Raw genomic sequence first — 19,406 nt, 5'->3', positions numbered from 1 at the left:
ACTTCCGTTTATAACTACTACCGGTTACCATTTGTGCTTCGTCCAACAGACTCACCCGGAATCAGGATGCGAACTACGGTTGACTAGAGTTGCATGGTTTTCAGGTTCCAGAGCTTCATCATCACCATACCTCCACGTGTCTGGGTGTGCAGAGAAATCCGGTTAGCTCTGAACTGGTTGAACTGGTTGACGAATCCAGTGTCTTCTGTCTTTTTGCCAAAATGTGAAGTAGATCAGCCGATACTTACAGGAAGATGTCTATCGTTTACAATACGATTCACGCCAAAACAAGAAAACAGTATGATACGATTGTGTTTGTTCTGCTGGTGAGTTGAATGTAGCAAAAACGCACAGAAAATAAAAATATATCCAAATTACATTATTCATTCAGGGTACTGCAAAATGTATCCACGCTCTTCTCTCTCTCACTCTCTTTGCTCTCTCTCACAATCAGAAATAAAGAGAGAGAGATGCTATGTTTATAATATAAATTGTTATTTGTCATGTTGACACTTCTGCCTAGAGAAAAATAGACTGATGACTAAATCAACAATCTGCAACTTTCCAGGCAAAGAAAAAATCCATTAACGCCACAGGAGAAAAATGTGCAAATAACTATATGAGAACTTTGCAGAAGAAACATAAAAAGCCACAATTATGAAATGATAGGTCGATTATCACTTATACTATCGTCATAACGTCGATGTTATCGACGACAATGTTGAGATATTAGCCTTCAACTTTTTTTTTAAGCTTTTTGTATTTGTTATGCTGGCTGGCTGGCTGGCTGGTTGGTTCTGCTAGCGAGTGGTAAGATTCAACAGTCAAAGAATTCAATCTTTGTTGTCATGGTAACTTGACGAGATTGACGCTTCAACTGCATGGTTTCCATTCGTCGTGAGCAAACAAAAACTTATTGTGTGTCAAAGGTCATTGTCGATGGCGTCATGTGCTCATGGCCAGTAGATAAACCGGCAGCACACGAGCACCCCTATCGTTACAACCCCGCTCGTAGATATATACAGAGGGTGAGTCATGGCAGCCACCTTTGCTCCAGTCCCCAGCCCTCAGTGTTTCAAGGGTTAAGAAATATTTATCAACCCAGTTGTATGAATGAATGCGATAACTTTTTTAAAATGTGTTTGCACTGCTCACGGGGTGGGAGAAAGGGGTGGCTACTATATCCTGCGGGTGTTTTTCTAGGAGGTGTGTATGTGTATATGTCCCAAGTACAGCAGAAATAGAAATTTACAAAGTGTATCTGTGTTTTGAACCGTCCTTACATTTGCACTCATTTGAGAGATTAAGCTTGAGTGAGGGTCTCATGTCAGTGATGTCACCATCAACTAAGAATAAACTAAAACTTTTCTTCATTTGAAGACAATCATCTTTCCTCACTCTTATACATTCAGTATTCTCGCTCTCTGATCCAACATATCGTTCTATATTCTATAATTCCTAACTCAATATTTTGCAATGCTTACAAAAATGTTCTTCCATTTTCGTTTACTTTTCTAATCGTCTATTTTCCCCTTTTCCCTATTCTTCTCTTCTTTTCTCACTCCTGTACAGAATTTGTCCCAAAATTATTAACGATTCTTCTGGAAAAACCGCTCTCTCACTCTAAACTCTGAATAACGAGAAAGGAAAAGCAAGAGATATCAACAAACTTGCAAGATGAATAAATAAGTGATCCTGAAAACAAGGCCTGAATACAAGCATTCAGGACCAAGAGGGAAACGAAGCCATGGAATTTTTCCTTTTGAAAGTATCCCTTACGTACACAGAGAGAAAGAGGAAAGAGGAGATAGAAAAAGGGATGGACTGAAGAACCAGAATCCGAGTTAAAGGACAAGGACCAAGATTTTCATACTAAGAAAGTTATTGTGTGATAAACTTATTATCTACAATCTTTGATTATTCCTCACCATACTCAACAATTTGTACCGACTACGGTGTTTGTTTGTTTGGTTTTTTTTTTTTTTTTCTTTTCCTCTTCCCGACATTCAGAGGAAAAAACCCACGCCCAGCTCGCCCTCTGTGCATCCCAGTGTTAGCAGCGTGTAACCGTACCCACGTGCGAGCGCCTGCTGAACGCGCCACGCGCCTGCTGTACATAAGCTGCGCCTCGACCCTCGCATCGCCACTACGTACAGACGCGGCTCCCAGACACACGCTTGGAATTCCATCGTAAGTGCCACACTTGTCTTGCTTACAGCCAGCTTTTTGCACAGCTAATCCTCCATCTGCAGCTGTGTGAAATGCTTGGGGTATTTGTTGTTTTTCTGTAGTGTAAACCTTGTCCCTGCTCTATCTACCTCATCTTGTATATATGTGCCTTGGCTTCAGGAGCGGACGACAAGACAGCATCATGGTTGAGGCAGTTCTTGGAAAGTGGCAGGTGGACCTGGACTCCACGACTGGACTGGAGGAGTTCGGCGCAGCTATTGGTGAGTTGATCATATCCCAGGGAAAGGTAGACATGGAATGACACTGGGTCAACCTTCTAGTGCCTGATCTTTCTGACAGACGAGAAAAAAACTAACCAAAAAAAATTTTTTGCAGTATGTCAGTCAGTCTGTCTGTCTGTCTGTCTGTCCCCTTATTCGTTCGTCCCTCGGTCCAAGTCTGTCTGGAAGCACTCAACCAGACGAAAAAAGTGTTTCCGCAGACTTTACGTATGTCTGACTGATTTTCACTACTTTTCTGCCTTTCGTGTCTTTTTTTCCCGACACAAAAATTCAAATATCATTAATTTCTCTGCGACAAAGTTCATTACCATATAGATGAAGCATGCATCAACGTGTTTCCTTGATAATCTCCCTTCTCATTAACTAACCTATTTGCAAAATAAATATTCCGTTTTTTAGCTAACCAAACAAGAATCACACCTCACCTCTAAGTTGGTAGAAATAAAATCAACTGTCATATCGTCTACCTTGTTGCTGACTACACAGCATCATATAATTATATATAAGTTAAGTTATCCTCCAGCTGCTGTGGCAAGCAAAGAGTATATTTTATATATAATATTTTTATTAACATGCCCATGCAGTCACAGGCTGAGCGAAGTGGTGTGATGGGAGCGATGGTGAAGAGCTCGCTCAGACTGTTTACAAACACAAGTAGCACTTTACATACTTGACTGTCAACCCTTCAAAACAAATGTTCTGAGGAATGTTAATTTGCCGCCTGTTTCATTATTTCGCACTTAGCTGGCTTTCCCCAGTAATTCTGTAAATCACACTGGTGGCTCCACTCGCTAGGTGTAGATTGTTTTTTCAAACAATGCTGGTTCCTTCTTTTCTTTTTTTTTTTTTTCTTTTTTTCAATTTTCCATTTCACGCCAAAGTACTCACCATAAGCGGTCCAACAAAAGGTTTATCATTGCCATTGTCATAGTAGGCAATGATTTGTCTCTGCTCACTGCAGGTGGTGCATCCTTGCTTCACAATGCACAATTTATATTTTATTATGTTTGAATGATTTATCCCCTGCATCAGGACGTGTTCTTAGCTCGGGTTTAGTCTGACAGCTGTGTGAGCTTCAATATGTATGTGACAGTATTGTGAGCTTGATGAGACCAATCTCTATTAAATGACAGATACAACAGAATGTATGTGTGAGAAAATGGACATCAAGGGATTTGGGATCTGTACAATATTTTATATATTTGTGATTATGATTGGTTTTTTATAAGTTTTTGTATATAATTATATTTTAATATGTTTTTTAAATTAGTACAGGATATTGTACTATGCATTATGTTTTCTGCAGTAAGTGTCATTCAAAAACATGTTGTTAGAGACTGATGCTACTAACGCACTGAAAACATTTTGATTTCTTAATATGTAGTTTAGTAATTAATAAGTATCATTGCCGATTACCACACTTGCTGTCACTTACCCGGTAATTATTCAAAATTAGCAAAAAGACTATGAAGTAGTCTGCTCTGGGTTTGCCTCTTGTTAATGAGATATGTGGTCAGACTAGTATGGCGAATTTCTCCATAGATCGAAACACACAAAAAAGTTTGCTATGGCGAGGATGTGTCCTGTTGTTTTATGATGTATCTCGAGAAGAATGTAATGTTTGAAACAAATATAATGGCGTAGGCAGCAACACGTGAAGTGAGAGGATGTCCGGTAAGGAAGTCTCTAACAATTCTCGTGGTGGTCTCGTGGCCCGTTAGCGCGGAGAAACAACGGTTTAACTTAGTTTTAGCGCATAAACCATATTTCTATTGACAAACATATGAAGATTCGTCTTTGACAGGCAAGTAGCTAGTTGAATGTGTAGCAAGTCACCGACTAACGAGTGTATTTCGTGGTTAAAAGTAAAAGACGATTTTTCTTGCTACCTGTAATTAGGGATTTTACTTCTGCATCGCTTTCGCATCAATCAAAGGCTCGTGAATATCATGACCAGAATTGTTTACTCCTTTGACGGTGAGAATAATTGAAGTCAGGCGATACCGGCTACCCGCCCGTTTCCTACCAGATACCGTTAGTAGCGGCAGCAATCACTCCTCAGTAATCCTGACAACAGCGAGTAACAACACCGGTCCCCCTTTTAAATTTTATCAGCAGTGGAAGTTCCCCTTTATATTTTTTGGACAAGTAGTCCCCTTTTTAAAATTATATCACCAGTGAAAGTTCTCAAGCTGTGGACAACTTAAGCAGTCCCTCTCCTTTAAATTACTTCAACAGGTAAAGTTCCCCTTCATGTTTGCGGACAACTTAAGTAGCCCCCTTTCTCCATACATCGCCAGCGAAAGTACCATTCCAAGTGGCTACAGGTTAGGCTCCAACAACAGCTGACTGCATGGCAACGACTGGATTCCCACGGATAAAATCCGATCGTATATTCTACCACTTCTGTCGGGGCACCCGGCTGTGCAGTTGTTAAAACACTGTCTTGTCGCCACTCCCGAGTTAGGCCCTGGGTTCAAATCTCGTCTTGGGACGCTCTCTGTATGTGACACCTGTTCGCATGTCCCGCCTTCGGGGGTTTTCTCTCTTATCCTCCGGTCACCTCCCCTCTCCCCTCACACACAAATTACCTGTGTGTAAAATTGTGCGTACACTGCTTGTCTAAAGGGATTTACCGCCGAAAATTTTTAAATGTGTTTTGCAACTGGGCTCAGGCCCAGGCCAATATCGCACCTCTACTTGCAAAATGCCGAAGGAGGCACAGGGGGGGGCTGTCTAGTCGCTTCCACAATGTATTTTGTTGCGAGTCCACAAGGTGCGGAAGGGAGAACTATTCTGCTTGCCTTAAACTTGCTCTGGTTCAGATGGAAGCTGCCACAACACGAAAGATGTATCATAAATACATTTCATGCAAAGTGCTTCACGATGTTATGAAATGAAACAGAATTAATGTGTTGCAAAGATGCAGTAGATGAAAACTGAAGACATTTTAATCATAGGCTCCCTAGCCATGATGGCTACTCTCATAATTTTGAGTGGTGAGCTGAAAGGTCCTCTGGAGAGTGTGTTATGTTGAAGAGTTTCCAGACTGCCCCTATCTTTCTTTCTCTTTCACACACATGCACACACTGGCGAACGCTCCTATACACGTCATCCAGTCGCCAGTGGTGCAGCAGGTATGTAAAGGTCATCAGAATTACGACCTCATTCTGCCAACAAAGAGATAAAAAAGAAAGAAAGCCATTTGGAGGACAAAAGATAGTGAACGAGATATCGACAGACAAAGGGTTTTACATCAACGATGATGATCGAAAGAGAAGGTGACGGCCGCTGGCATGTCAGGTAAACTGTTATATCCGCCCCTATCCACCGCCAACGGCCCGCATTTCGATGACCGCCAACAACTGACAGGCAGGTTAATAGCTTAAATCATCACCGACTTATGGGTTGACCTGGCTTGCCCTAATCTGATTGCATCTTATCGTTCACCTTCATCACTGAACGTTTCACAGGCCTTGGAGACACTCTCTTCACTCTGACATGAAGCACTTGCTGTCCTCTCAAACATTAGTTCACAGTGTTAGCAAGGTAGTTATATCACACTTAGCAAGGTGGTTATGTCACATTTAGAAAGGTGGTTATGTCACACAGCAAGGTTATAATATCAAACTTAGCAAGGTGCTTATATCACACTCAGCAAAGGTGGTTATATCACACTTCAAAATTAATCCCCAGCAAAACTATTCACGATGGCGTCTTTGACAATTTTCATAGACAACTGCCATTCCTGCTTCGTCGACATACAATCTTAGTGGCAAACATGTGTCGTCGTGGTAGCTGCAGGCCGGGTACTAGCTAGGCACTATGTCCAACCTCTCTGATTTTCTGAGGTGCCTCAAGTTACGACCGAAGGACCCAAGGCTAAGCCAGATTTACGAGCAGAAAGGGTGGATGAACTTTCGTAAGAAGTGTTTTCGTCTCTGAGTATGCATGTGTGGAAGAAATGAAGGAGAGAAGAAGGTGACTAATGCCTGATTTATCGATTGGGTACGGTGAATCACTCGCAGAGGGCGGCGCAGTTGTTCGTCCTTGACACGTCTTCATGGCGTCCATGCGGTAGGCGGACCTTCGCTACGTGAGCGTCCACAGCCACGACGGGGGTGTCGGGGTGAGATTTTAAAAAAAAAACAACAGAAGGTGCTTATCACTTGCTTTTATCACAAAGTACAAGAAGAGGCTTTGCTTTTTCAACCGGGTTATCTAACCCTTGTAATCAAACAGAGCCGCCGGTTAATCTTGAACGACAGCTAATAAATTAACTCCACTAGAACAGCGGTTATCCTTTCATTGTGAAACTCGACTGCGGTCAGAAGAGTCACTTCTCGCTGGCCCCGTATCTAGCGACCTTTCTGTAGCAGTATTTTCTATTTCAAAAAAAAAAAAAAAAAAAAAAACCTGCACTTTACCAGCGTCGCGGAGGCAAGATAAGTGAAAGGTCGTGGACTTGTTCTGGCCGCAGGTACAGTGTATGAGTCTAGACCTGCAGTTACTCAGCAACGACAGGGACAAAGAGAGAGAAGAAACATACAAAGATAATATCGATAATAATAAGTGTACACAAAGCAACAGCACTCAATGTCATATGCGTCCTCACAAGGTGACAAAGTACATTTAGTTTTAATCTTTTAATTTGCTTCCTCGGGCTTATATCGCAGCAAGCTTTATTTGTTCGTGGACTTATCTCTCCCCCACGAAGACGTATTTTCATAAGTACTTTATCATAGTTTTTTTAATATGAATTTACAGGTTTATTGTTCTGCTGTCGGTGCTCAGTTAAGCTCTGTAGCATGCAGTCTTTAGCACCATTCGACTAAACAAGTGATTAAAAGTCCAAATAAATGAACAATTATTTTCAAGTGGCGAAGCTTCAAAAAGACTGATTGTCCAACTGTTTGGAAGTATTATAATTAGCTCGTAAACAAGCCTTCAGAGATAGACACACAGAGAAAAAAATGTAATTTTTGCTGCTGTTGCAAAACGGATGTTGATTACCAACGATGGGAGAGCTGTAAACATGTTAATTAGGGGATTTATGTTCTAGGACCTCATGGAGTTATTATTTTCTGTTTGTTTATAAAATGTGGGGTTGGCGTTATAAACTTCCTCCGGTATTCAAGGGAGAGGGGGAAAGGGATAGAGGAAAAGATGGTTCGTTACATATATTGTTCGTTTGTAGATGAGTTCGTTTGTTGCGATTTCTCTTGCGGATTAATGAAATGGTACTGGATTGTACTGTTGTATTGTTCTGCGCTTCTATGTAGCATGCAGTGGTAGTTATGTAGTTCACCATCTGAAGTCCATGTCTGCATCTATGCATATACATTGACGTGCTTGGATGTGTTTTAGTTTGGTTTGTTTTTTTTAGGCATGGCTAAAGTTGGGCTGATTCAGTCCTGCAAAACCAGGGCGTGCAACCACTCACAGTTAACCAACCCATCGTGCCGAGTTCGTAAAGAGAGTCTACGATCATCACTTCGTTAGAGCATGCGCACTTGGGACATAATGGAAAACAGTTTCGGTGTTGGCAGATAGCTGAGTCCCATCCAAGAGTACACACTTTGGACGTGATCCAGAACAATTTTTTCGAGGACATCAAATTCCTCTCTGAGCATGCGCCGCGTGAAGTGCACGAGCGCGCAAACACTTTAAGCCGTGTTTGTCCCCACGATTTACGAGGGGCAGGAAATCTGAATATCCATTAAGTAAAACCTCTTTCCTTTAAAAAATAATTCATTTTGGGGTCTAAAAATTGTACATAGTAAAAAAATAAATCATGAGCCGTATTTGTTGAAATGAAAGATGGTCCTGACCTAGTGCTGCAATGTGTGCAGTAGTGTACTTTAGACGAAGCTCGTAACTCGGGAGTTTTCAAGATACGTGGTAGACAAACGTAGAAAGTCTCGGTGAGTTCTATTACACTCGGGTACGAGTACGTCCACTCCTACTCAAAAACGAGGTACTGCATGTACTCGTGTTACTGCACCGTAGGGGTAAACCATCCCCTGGGATCCTATTCATTGATGATAAGCTTTCCGTTCGTTATCTCAGCTCGTGACTCACACCACTTATAGTGATAAACGATGAATCTCTCACACATCCTCACGCACGATCTACAACCATCCACCCGCGAGCAATCAGAACAATCTATCGTGTTAAAGGGTATACGGTGGTACGCTAATCTGACGAAACAACGGAAATCTGATAAGAGACTGAGGTCACCAACACCTTTCCGAATCAGTCGACTGACACAACCGTTACAAAATATGCAAGCTGGCACATTCTCAACTTACCTCAGTGTTGCCAAACTGTGTTAATTCATCCTGTTGCTTGTCTGCTTTTTTCTGAATGTTGGCCTTCACCTTAATGATCATAGCATCGCCTCCATCCTCCTTCCCTATCCCTTAACAACTGTGATAAAAATTGTTGTTGTTTTTTATCAACAAACCTTTCAACGGTCCTGACCGTTCTATGAATACATACTGAAACAATTAGTGAAAGTGATGTGAAGAATACAATCTCCCAACACCATCCCATGTGCAGTCTTGTCTATTGTATAGACAGGTTTCAGCGTGATGTAGTTCAAAGTTCATCTGATGCCATCTTGGAAGTTGAACTCTCTTAAATGTGATGAAAGTAAACGTGTTAAAGGTCGTTCTTTAAAGTAAAAGTAAAGTATCTACTCCCCAAAGTCATTACAAAATCAATGTAGGATAAATTAGTTATTGAATATTTATTCTCAACTGTTATCTATTATCAAGCTAGTTTTTGTGGTTTAGCTACAACATAGTTATTTAGTTTCTGTAGGCACACATCTGTACCAACCGTGTATACCTGTCATTGTTTCTTTTGTAAACTCGCTTAGTTTCAGCTCTCTGGGCTGCATTGAGCTCCGCGTGTACATGCCGACGAACGCTTGAACATATCCACGTGCACGTGTAGTCAGCGGGACGTGCGTGCGTGTTTGTAAACAAGGGCGATCTTGATTTGACAGTTCTCCAAACACTTCACCCACTGGTCTGCACTTTGGCTGTGAAAACCTAAATCCTCTGACCTCATGTCGCCTGCCCTAACTTTTTCCCTGACACTCAGTCACTGAATGTAAGCAACAATATAATCACACAAACAATCACACAAACACAGCTATTTGCAGCTTTTAATCTTCGGTCATCTGGATGCCTACAAAATGGTTCAGCAGCTCCAATATCCTGACCCCTCCAAGAAGTCCTGAACTGCTTAATAACAATAATTTATAAAGAATGCGATTCAAATAAAACGGTTGCTTTCAGACATAACATTAGAAATCATTTAAGAAAGGATAATAAAAATAAAATTCACAACAAGAAGCTGTCTTAACAGATTCACTTATCAGCAGTCAAGAGTAACACAAGTTTTAAATTCAGAGAACAAAAACATCCTAGCTGGCGGACAGATAAGAATGGACACCAACCATGATTGCAAATTTTACTGCAACGACAGTTAAAGTGCAGACATTGAAAAAAATACTGCTGCGTGGCTAAGTTGGTTCAAAGGTCACTGATAAAACATTTTGCCTAGGTAGGTGCAAAGTTTCCCTGATAAAGTTAAGTCGTTTGGGTCCATTAAGAGAGACAAATTATAACGAGATCAAAGCTTAATCGAGGTTTTGATAAGGGGTATCCTGCACCCGACTTAGTGTTGGGAAACTTTGGTGACCGGTGACCTAAACTGGAACGATAGCTGACCGAACATTTTTATTAATACTTATATTTTAATCGTTCGGCTGAAGATGTAATAAGTACGACATAGCAAAGACAGGTAAACGTCCACACAGGTTATAAGTGAGCACTAAAGGGTGAAGTATACAAGTAAACACAAATAAACTGTTTTTCTCTACAAGAGCTAGCCTTATGTGTGTGTGCACGCGCATGTAAATGTATGTGAGAAAACATGTGAACACAAGAAGCATGCATGCATTCAAATAAATCAGTAAATAAAACCATATGTTAAAGATAAGAAAATCTAGTTTCTTGTTTTTTGTTTTAAACCAAATCGTCTGGAGCGCGACGAGCCTGTGGATTCTGCACAGTCACTATCTTTATATGTAATTCTTATTTTTAAAAAAAGGATAGGGAGAGAGATTATTTTTCATAATGTGTGTTTATATTTTCTGTCTCTGTGTGTGTGTTTGCCTGTGCGCGAGGGTTCTGGCGGATATAGGACTGTGCGTGAATGCATTTAGACGACCTCTTGACAATGATTTATAATATCTATTATCATGGAATTTGTTGCTCTCCTACTTGTGTCAAAACTGTGAATCTGGTTCCCCCGTGCCGGAAGAAGCTCGAGGCGACTGTCTTGCTAGCAACAGGCTGCAAAATATCAACCTCACACTTGCTGTTCATATTTCACATCCCCGCCCCTGGAGTCGTCCTCTGGGGAATATGTAGTCTGGCTAACTGCAGCTGCAGACCCAACAAAATGCGGTTTGTGTCAGGAGGTAACCAACCCACCCGCTCATTAGCCCTCCGCTTATCTCCCCAGCTTCCGAGAACACTCCTCCGTCTTTTCACCCAGCGCCGGTCTGGTTTCCACGGCAACCGGTCCCGTCGTGAAGCGTTTCGGCATGAGGGATTCGTTGATAAGCGGCACGATTTTGTTTGTTGACGAAGGCCAGGCGGGACAACATTTCGCCAACGTTATCAGCATCATTTCCTAATGTTCGGGATTTGCACTTGAACCCAAGAAAAAATGCGCGAACAGTAAGCACACATGCACGCACGCGCGGTGATGACACAAGCACTAACAATTGTCTGATTTTTTTTTTCTTCTCAGTAGTCCTCGACAGTAACAAAACAGAACAATCAAAAAATTACTGAATAGAGAGAGGCACATGAGCGATAATGGCAACAGGTGGTTATTACAGGGCGAGAAGGGAGGGTGGCGACACGGGAGGGTGGCGACACAAAGGTCATGACCCATAACTAAAAAGTAACTTTGAATGGAAACTGTTTACCCCCGAGAGTATATCGTCACTGTTTCTCGAACCTGCCATAACTTGTATATTTAAAGATATATCTCAGCTGTAGTTAATCTACCCCAGGGAGCTCACCGTGGCAAACATACATATGACTGAGAATGATTTGTGTCTGAAACATGCACGCGCAAAACGCAAGCATGCAGTTATTCCAGTTATTCTATGCCTGTCCCCAAATTGTCCCCCGCATTCCAATGAGATGGGGTGCGCGCCAGTCGATGCCCCGGGTCTCTGGGCGCTAAAATGTCACGGGAACACAGCTGACCTGGGAAGCCTCATTGTGTTTCATCAAACCGGCGACTGGCGCCTTTACTGGATGATTCAGCTTCTGGCATTTCGCTGCACGAGCTTCATGCATGACGTCATGCCGCGTCTCTGGAATTTGCTTCCGGGGCATCTCGGATATATTCTTAAGCTTCCCTGTGCGCCCCTTTGCACGCCCTATCTACTAAGGTTTATTGCTTTGGCCTGTGAAAGATCTGAACATTCAGAAACGTATCCGAATTCCATTGATGTAGACAAGAAAATAACTTTTTGAAACTTTAACCGAGGTCTTCGCCTGATATTTCGTTTCCCACTCTAATAGAAGCAGGTTGGCAGATGTCCTGTGCTGGCCTTCTCACTTCTCCCATTGTACCGATGGACAAGCCATTTTCTTCAGAGTAAAAGAAAGATGAAATTTGAACAATAAGACGAACAAAGACACACATAATATCTGATAAAGCAGTTAGGGCAAACCCTGGCCGTGTTCTTTAGCCTAGCAAAACAACAAATCTTGTTTAAGTTTCTCTAGAAAACACAAGCTGACCTTTGTTACCTCTTAACTACGTGTAACTTCTGGTTTCAAGATGTCCTATTCTTGTGTTTCTGGCAGGTTTCTCAGAACAGCGGATTGAGACCTACCGAAAGTTGTCGTACACCCTGGAACTCTCAGGAGCTGGCGACACTTTCACGGCCACCGTCGTCTTCGATGCCGAGGGTATCCCACCCCAGACCTACTCTTTCAAGCTCGGCGAGACAATCGACTACAACGCCATTGATGGCACCAAGCCCAAGGTAAGACCCGAGTCCACGATGATGTGTGGCAGTCTGTGAACAGGCCGTTCTTAACAGAGCAAATACAGACGACAGTTCGACTCAGATTGGTGACCTTAGGTGGTTATATAAAATCTGAGCTAAATTTCTTTCCATATCTGTCCTATTAAGAAGAGCTTTTGGGAAAAAATTTTTGTATGACTGCCATGTAAACAGTAAACCAGTAACATTTTTGCTATGTATATGTGTTCAGTTAAAAAAAGGACGCTTATGGGACGTAAAACCGCCATTAAATGAATTTAAAGAAGTGAGATCTTATCAGCAGTTGATAAAGGATCGCAATGAAAAAATTGTTTGAAGAGGAAAGGACATTAATGCTTCTTTTTATTTACAATATTTACAGTTTACAGATGCAAACTAGAGATAGGAAGAAAGTGTGTATTGGGGGTGGGGGGTAGATTCTTTAACCAGTTCAATAACAAAAACCGTTTTAAAAGCTTTTATAAGCAACAAGCCACAATTAACGCTTCCCCTGATCGGCACAAAGGACTCACCCAGCCTTGAACACTTTCAAATCAACACAAAAATATTTTTCTTTTCTGCGAGCGGAAATGTGATGGTCAAGCCTCCCCTCAGAGACAACCGTTAGCGGCTGCCATGGTCACTCTCCAGCCACATATCTATATCCGGATAGACAGCAATCCCTAGCAACGATCACAATAGCCCATGTGACGTCATCAGGTCGTCTGCTTCTGACACCTGACTGGGGAAGAGGAGGAGGAGGCAACGGACAGATGCCATTCTTCACGTCTGATCCAATGTTTCATCTTGGGATCTTCCAGAATTGTCGCAGGTCAACGTGTACCCTGGTTACACCTGTGAACTTGACTCACGGGTTTCTTTCATGCGGAACGTCGCTGTATCTTTGCCAATTTTCTAAATCTTCCCTCGGCAGATAAGATGATTAAGCGTTCTCATGCAAGAAGACAACTGCCGGGATGCAGAAGAACCCTCCCTATTCCACCACTAAACAGTTAATTCGTGCACATGTTTAGTCCACCATGTACATGTTGTAGAAAGCAATCATGAGAGGTCACTGCACCTCATTCTGTGTGGACAAGTCAATAACCTCGTAATTAATGGATTACAAACGACCCACCCCATCACAATGATTGCTAATGATTTAAAGTTTTAAATTCTGACTTTTGCCTGCATACATCAACTGAAATAAAAGCCCAACGACTTTTTTTTTTTTTAATCAGTCAGCAGTTACAAGAAATCCCGAGAATGAATTCTTGAGCCAGTTATTCAGATAGTTCCCGCCCCAAGCTCTGCGTGCGATGATCTTGTCACCTACCGCTAGGTGTGTCACAACGAAGATGGAGCTGGTGTCGTAGTGATCAGACCCCGCCCCCTGGACAGACGTGTAGGCGATGGCACTCCCTATCCCACCCACTATCTTCTCCACCATCACCACGATGGAGTCGTGAACGTTGTCGGCCTCCAGGGACAGAGAAAAAGCATAGACCCCCACCACAGGCGCCGTGAACGTGCCGGTGCTGGGGTCGTAGCTGTTGCCGACGTTGGTGATCACGTCGTTGAACTTGATGGCGGCGTTGTCGCCCACGTCTAGAGTCTGTTGGGTTGACGGTCCGAAGAGGGTGGCAGTGAAGGCAACTGGACGACCAACAGAATATAGTTAACAGCGCGCAACTACATCTACAGTAATACTAATGACGAGCATCTATATGTCAACACATATCTTCTACTCTCCATCATCAACGCCTCTACTTTTCTTCGTATCAAGCTCGCTAAATCTTCCTTTTTCTCTGGTTTATTTAGAGACAGCGCGATCTTCTTCAAAATGACTGAAGAAAGTGTTGTTTTTTTGTTGTTTTTTTTTTTCGTTTAACCTTTGCTCTTTAACCTGTTCGGAATCAACAGTTCACTGCTCAACATACCTGCGTGTTGAACACGGCCCAGTCGGTCGTCCTCCTGGCTAACCCGAGTTTTCAAGTCCGATACGGTCGTCTCCAAGGCTGCTACCTTTGCCTGCAGGGACTGAATGAGTGCTGACTGCTCCTGAACTATGACCTGTAGAGCCCCCGTGCTGACATCATCTGATCGTCTGTCCCTGGTGCTACTGAATGGCATGGAGTAGAGGCACGGGACGAGGAGAAGCACGCAGTTGATGACCAGCAACATTGTGTCGCACGTCAAATATGTCGAGGAATCTCGACTCGAACCGATCTGGAAGCTGTAGTGGCTGGCAGGTGGCCTGGTTACACCTGTGAATGTGACACGTGTTTCCTAGAACTTTCCAAGATAAAACTTTTTTTGATATAATAATCCAAACTTGTTCTTTGAGAAGGTATAGCTGCCGGTTCTGATCAGAAGCCAAAATATGAATAAAAAAAAACCTCTTGAACATTTTGGGATTGCATAACAGGAGCAAAAATGACCGATTAGTCTGACGAAATTTATCTGTATAATAATATATAGATATAATATAATCATCATTTAAAAACTTCGCATAACTTGGCCGCATGTTCGTCTGCATATGTTTAGTTAAGGACGGACTCATGAATACAGATCGAGAATTCATCACATTCGTTTCCTGAACATTTAACGCCTTTCAGTCTAGTTTGACAGATGTTTTGACATTTTCTGAGTTCATTGTGCACATATTAATATGCTATGCTAAATTTCTGCAATAAATTTACATTTTTCTTTTTTCCCCTTCTTGATCCAGTTCTGCTTTGATTACAAAATCTTTTTTTCCAAAACGAGCCAGTATTTACATAATTATAGCTTCTTCGTCCACACAAACTGTTTACATAGAGCCTCTTCACCCACACATACACACTGACATTTTAAAAATAAAACCATTTTATTTACTGACCAAAACCAACCAAAAACGTATTCCATTATGTCTGTGATGCTGGTGTCTTCAATGCCTTTTTAATCCTGTGTGCAGCTGACAATCACACTGGATGGCAACAAATTTATTGAGACCTACAAACTGGAAGACAAAGAATGGCAGACAACAAGAGAGGTTGACGGCAGTGTCATGACCTCGGTAAGTCCATCAAGTTTAGTCCATTGCGTCTGCCCAAAGATCGTAAAAAAAAGAATCATGACTCCTAACCCCCATGATTTTCATGGTTTATCATAATTAAGCCATCTAGACCGAGCCTTTTAACACAGAGGAATGTAGGCAACATCTCCCATCATCTACAATCATAATTATTATTGCTCTTGCACATCTCAATAAGATTATTGCTAAAATCTAAGTTTTCTTAAAATAGTATTATTAGAGCTGTCATTTATGTACCTCGTTTTGTTTTTATTAGGAATCCTAATAAATAAAAATCTCTTTACTTATGAATATTTTGGTGTTTTGTGTTGAAAACAAAATTCTGCCTGTTGCAGACAACAAGCTTTGGTGGTGCAGCTATAGTGCAGAAGCTCAACAAAGTGTAAGGGAGAAATGAAAACCAGACTTCTTAGGGAAAAAAAGGACCAGCAAACCTCTGACTGAAGAGATGGCTTTCAGCGCTCCAAAATCTTTAATGTTTTTACAAACTCCGCAATCATGACGCTTTTGTGCCATCCATTTTCATGATACAGCTTGTGGCTTTTTAATGGAGCTCAATATCCAGTGGCAACCACCAGTGTGTAAAAATCAGTGTCATTTTGTTGCTAGTTTATTTTATTTTCAAGTACATAACATCGAGTTGTGCTTATTTAACTATTATGCTCAAGATCTTTTTATTTTCTTTTTGTATCTTTTTTTGCATCAATGGAACACATGTACTATTAAAATTGTGATTCACTACTGCTGGCTTAGTTTTCATGAATGGATTTTAAATATTATTTGCAGTTTGTTAGTTGTAGTCTCATTTTTGCAGAACTTGTGTCTGCTAGAAGACATATTATCTGTCGATTTCTTTGACAAGACCTTTCATATTATGCAGGAAAATCACCTCTAATAAAGTGCAATGTGCTGTGGACAATACGCTCCCTACATAATGTGCTGTGGGCCATGTACTCCCAGTGCACCATCTGATGCCACTCTAAGTTTAAAGCACAATGTTCAAGGGGCATCTCAATAATGACAAGAGTGATCAGTCAGTTGGGATATAGGACGTGGGTATTGGGTCTAACTGGTAAGTTGTTGGTTTGGCTTTCAGAATAATCGCTTTTATATCAGCATCAGAGACTGGTCGAAATTTGGTCAGAGAGCATCCAAGAAAAATACCACAGGAGATGCTGGCAGGCACCGATATCAAGTCCAAGGATGATCGAATGTCCGAAATCTTGTTAGCAAAATAGTTACAAAACACTTGTGGTAGCTGGGAAGCAGGATAGGCAGTAGACAGCGGCATCGCCTTGCTAATTTCAGTCATTCGATTGCATATGTCAAAAAGTGTTCTGGAGGAGATGCAATTATTTATCAGGGCCTGAAAATATGATGTCTTGGGCTTGTTGACACATTTTGCAATGCTTGGCTTGGCGGGGTTATATCTTTGTGGATGGTAAGTCTAGTCTTCCACCAAACACATTCAGCTCGCCGAGGCTTCAGGTCATGGAGCTCAACGCGGACCTGTGAATACCAAGGTGCATATTTGGACTGGCGCATCAGATGTCGAGACACTGGGGCATGGTCTTCAACAACTCTGTGCAAAACACAGTCAAGTTGCTCAGTAGAGGGTTGCTGTACGTGTGGGTGTACATATGCATATAAAATTGCTATCTATCATGGAGTTAAACTGGGTAGGTGACTGGTTATGACCCATCAAGTTGTTGGCCTAACATTCAAACACCAATAAAAAGACTTTCCATGAAAAGGAACATGTTTGGTGACAACACAAAATTCATAAAATCAAATATCTATTAGAAACATGATAAAACAGTTTTATTTAAAATATTTTCAGAAGAACAGCATCAGTTAAAAGATAATATTAATATAAAAACCAGTCCATGCAGTAATTTCCTTTTGTATCAGGTTACAATATCTGTATCCTTTAGTTAACTCTATTAACTGACTGAAACTCTCACCCTAGCTGTGAAAACTCACCATGTCAATTTTTATTTTTATTAGTTTTACACGCCTAAGGTTCAAGTTCACAATTGCACAACTTCTTAATTGCTTTGGGAAAATGCCCAGAAAAAAAAGTAAAACTTAACTTCTTCTAGAAGATTAAAAAATTAATTGGTCTGGGGTTCTCTTATAGCTGTTAAGATTCCGAAAGGTGTGTAGAAAAATGAAAGACTCAAAATACAAAATCATCAAAATCGCTATTGCTATCGTCCTCATCATCATCAGAGTTATAAACACAAGCCTTTAGTTCTTTAAAGGTTTTTCCAATCTCTAGGGCAGCTGCACTACTGTCTCCACCTGAACTTGTGACTAAAGGCTGGTCACTACTATGTGACATCAAAGAGGAGTTATCCTCCTTTCCCTCTTCCTCAGTTTTATCTGCACAAGGCGCAGCTCTCCCCACATCCACGTTTTCTGTTGAAACCCCACATACACTTAACACATCGTCAAACTGATCATGGATACGATCAAAGTGTGACCCATGCCAGAACACCTTTCCGCACATAGCACAAATGTAAAAAGTGTCCACCTCTTGTGGTAATCCCTGGGGCAAACTGTGAACCTGAACACTGGATCCAGAGGTGATTAGTTTGACAGTCTCAAACTGTATGCCATGTTCTGCCAACCTAGCAACAGTGTCAGCATCTACTACATGGCCACTTGGTTCAGTTGAACTTAACCGTGCTTTCTGATCCATAAGGAGTTGAACATCAGAAGCAGGTAGTTTCACAAAGTCAGAACTGTTGCATATCTGCAAAATTAATTAATACAATGTATCATCTACACTACAGGCTTGAAAATTATGAACATTTTACAATGCATAACACTAAAGCATGCCTGCAATCATGTGTTTAAGTGCATGCATGTGCGCCACACACACATCAGTAACTTGTTAACAGGCAACAGAAAGCACCCAAACGTTAAGTACCTACACTGAGCACGACACATTGTGAGAAATCAGTATGCACAGTAACAGTGGGTAAAACAGCCACAATATAGCAAGAAGCATGTCAGTCATTCAGATTTCATCTCTGGCACCAATGTAACTCTCTTCTGCTTAGTATGTTCTCTCCAGGTACCTTCCACTTCATCAGCTCTTTCCACCCATAGCACTACATAGCCATGAAACACTTCCACATTTAAATCAACCAATAAAACATGCAAAATAACACATAAAAAACAATAAAACAGCAAAGAAACAAAGGAAGTTTTGCTTCATAAACATGTGCCATTTAAAAATGCACAAAGGTAACATAAACAAAAAAGAAATATAATGAGGAAACTTGCTAGCATTCATCTACCTGACAACGTGAAAAGATGTCATCAGGTGTGACTGTAATCTTGAACGCCTTTAAAACCTCAAGAACTTGATTCTGTATGCCATTTGACACCACACAGTAGCACATGTGTTCCCCAACTGCTTTCTGAATCTGAAGTGACCAAAAGGAAATCCTGTCTTAATTGCCTGATTCTAAACATTGTATTTTCTCAAATATATTTGATCAGCATGGTAAAAGCAAAGGCTATATGAAAAAAAGGTACTTTAAATGAGAAGGGTACCTGGACTGCATAAATCATTACATTAGTTCTGATGAAAGTAAAACACTTATCACTGAAGACAGCTCACCTCTGTACATGGAGACCCAGTTGATAAGATGATGCGATTCTCTGCTGAAGAAATCTGAAACCACAAAATGGTGTTGATTTGTATAACACTGATAATTAACGTTGTTTTGGGAATTTATTCAAACTATGCTTTTAT

At 41.3% G+C, this 19,406-nt stretch overlaps 3 protein-coding genes across 9 annotated transcripts in view; 1 reads left to right on the top strand and 2 right to left on the bottom strand.

Moving 5' to 3' along the window:
• The first annotated feature begins 1,181 nt into the window (after positions 1-1,181).
• On the top strand, positions 1,182-16,378 carry LOC112575831 (fatty acid-binding protein, liver-like). Its single transcript, XM_025257888.1, has 6 exons — positions 1,182-1,206; positions 2,011-2,190; positions 2,350-2,450; positions 12,380-12,561; positions 15,518-15,619; positions 15,973-16,378. Exons 3-6 carry the CDS (start codon positions 2,372-2,374, stop codon positions 16,021-16,023), a joined length of 414 nt encoding a protein of 137 aa, XP_025113673.1. The 5' UTR covers positions 1,182-1,206; positions 2,011-2,190; positions 2,350-2,371; the 3' UTR covers positions 16,024-16,378.
• On the bottom strand, positions 13,781-15,071 carry LOC112575830 (complement C1q-like protein 4). Its single transcript, XM_025257887.1, has 2 exons — positions 14,502-15,071; positions 13,781-14,217 (listed from the first exon to the last, which is right to left on the bottom strand). Exons 1-2 carry the CDS (start codon positions 14,743-14,745, stop codon positions 13,799-13,801), a joined length of 663 nt encoding a protein of 220 aa, XP_025113672.1. The 5' UTR covers positions 14,746-15,071; the 3' UTR covers positions 13,781-13,798.
• Positions 16,379-17,434: 1,056 nt separating the features above from the next.
• LOC112575394 (exonuclease mut-7 homolog) overlaps positions 17,435-19,406 on the bottom strand; it is a 15,594-nt gene continuing 13,622 nt past the window's right edge. For all 7 annotated transcript variants that reach the window (XM_025257237.1, XM_025257242.1, XM_025257236.1 and 4 more), the window contains exons 18-20: positions 19,272-19,325; positions 18,946-19,074; positions 17,435-18,395 (exon numbers count right to left, since the gene is read on the bottom strand). In XM_025257237.1, coding sequence (XP_025113022.1) covers positions 17,817-18,395; positions 18,946-19,074; positions 19,272-19,325 — 762 coding nt within the window. In that variant the 3' untranslated portion in view covers positions 17,435-17,816. The remainder of the gene's footprint in view (positions 18,396-18,945; positions 19,075-19,271; positions 19,326-19,406) is intronic.

This window comes from Pomacea canaliculata, linkage group LG11 (assembly GCF_003073045.1).
Source record: "Pomacea canaliculata isolate SZHN2017 linkage group LG11, ASM307304v1, whole genome shotgun sequence".
Classification (NCBI taxonomy): Eukaryota; Metazoa; Mollusca; class Gastropoda; order Architaenioglossa; family Ampullariidae; genus Pomacea; species Pomacea canaliculata.
Note: the sequence above shows the minus strand (reverse complement) of the source record. Positions and strands in the feature narration are given on the sequence as shown.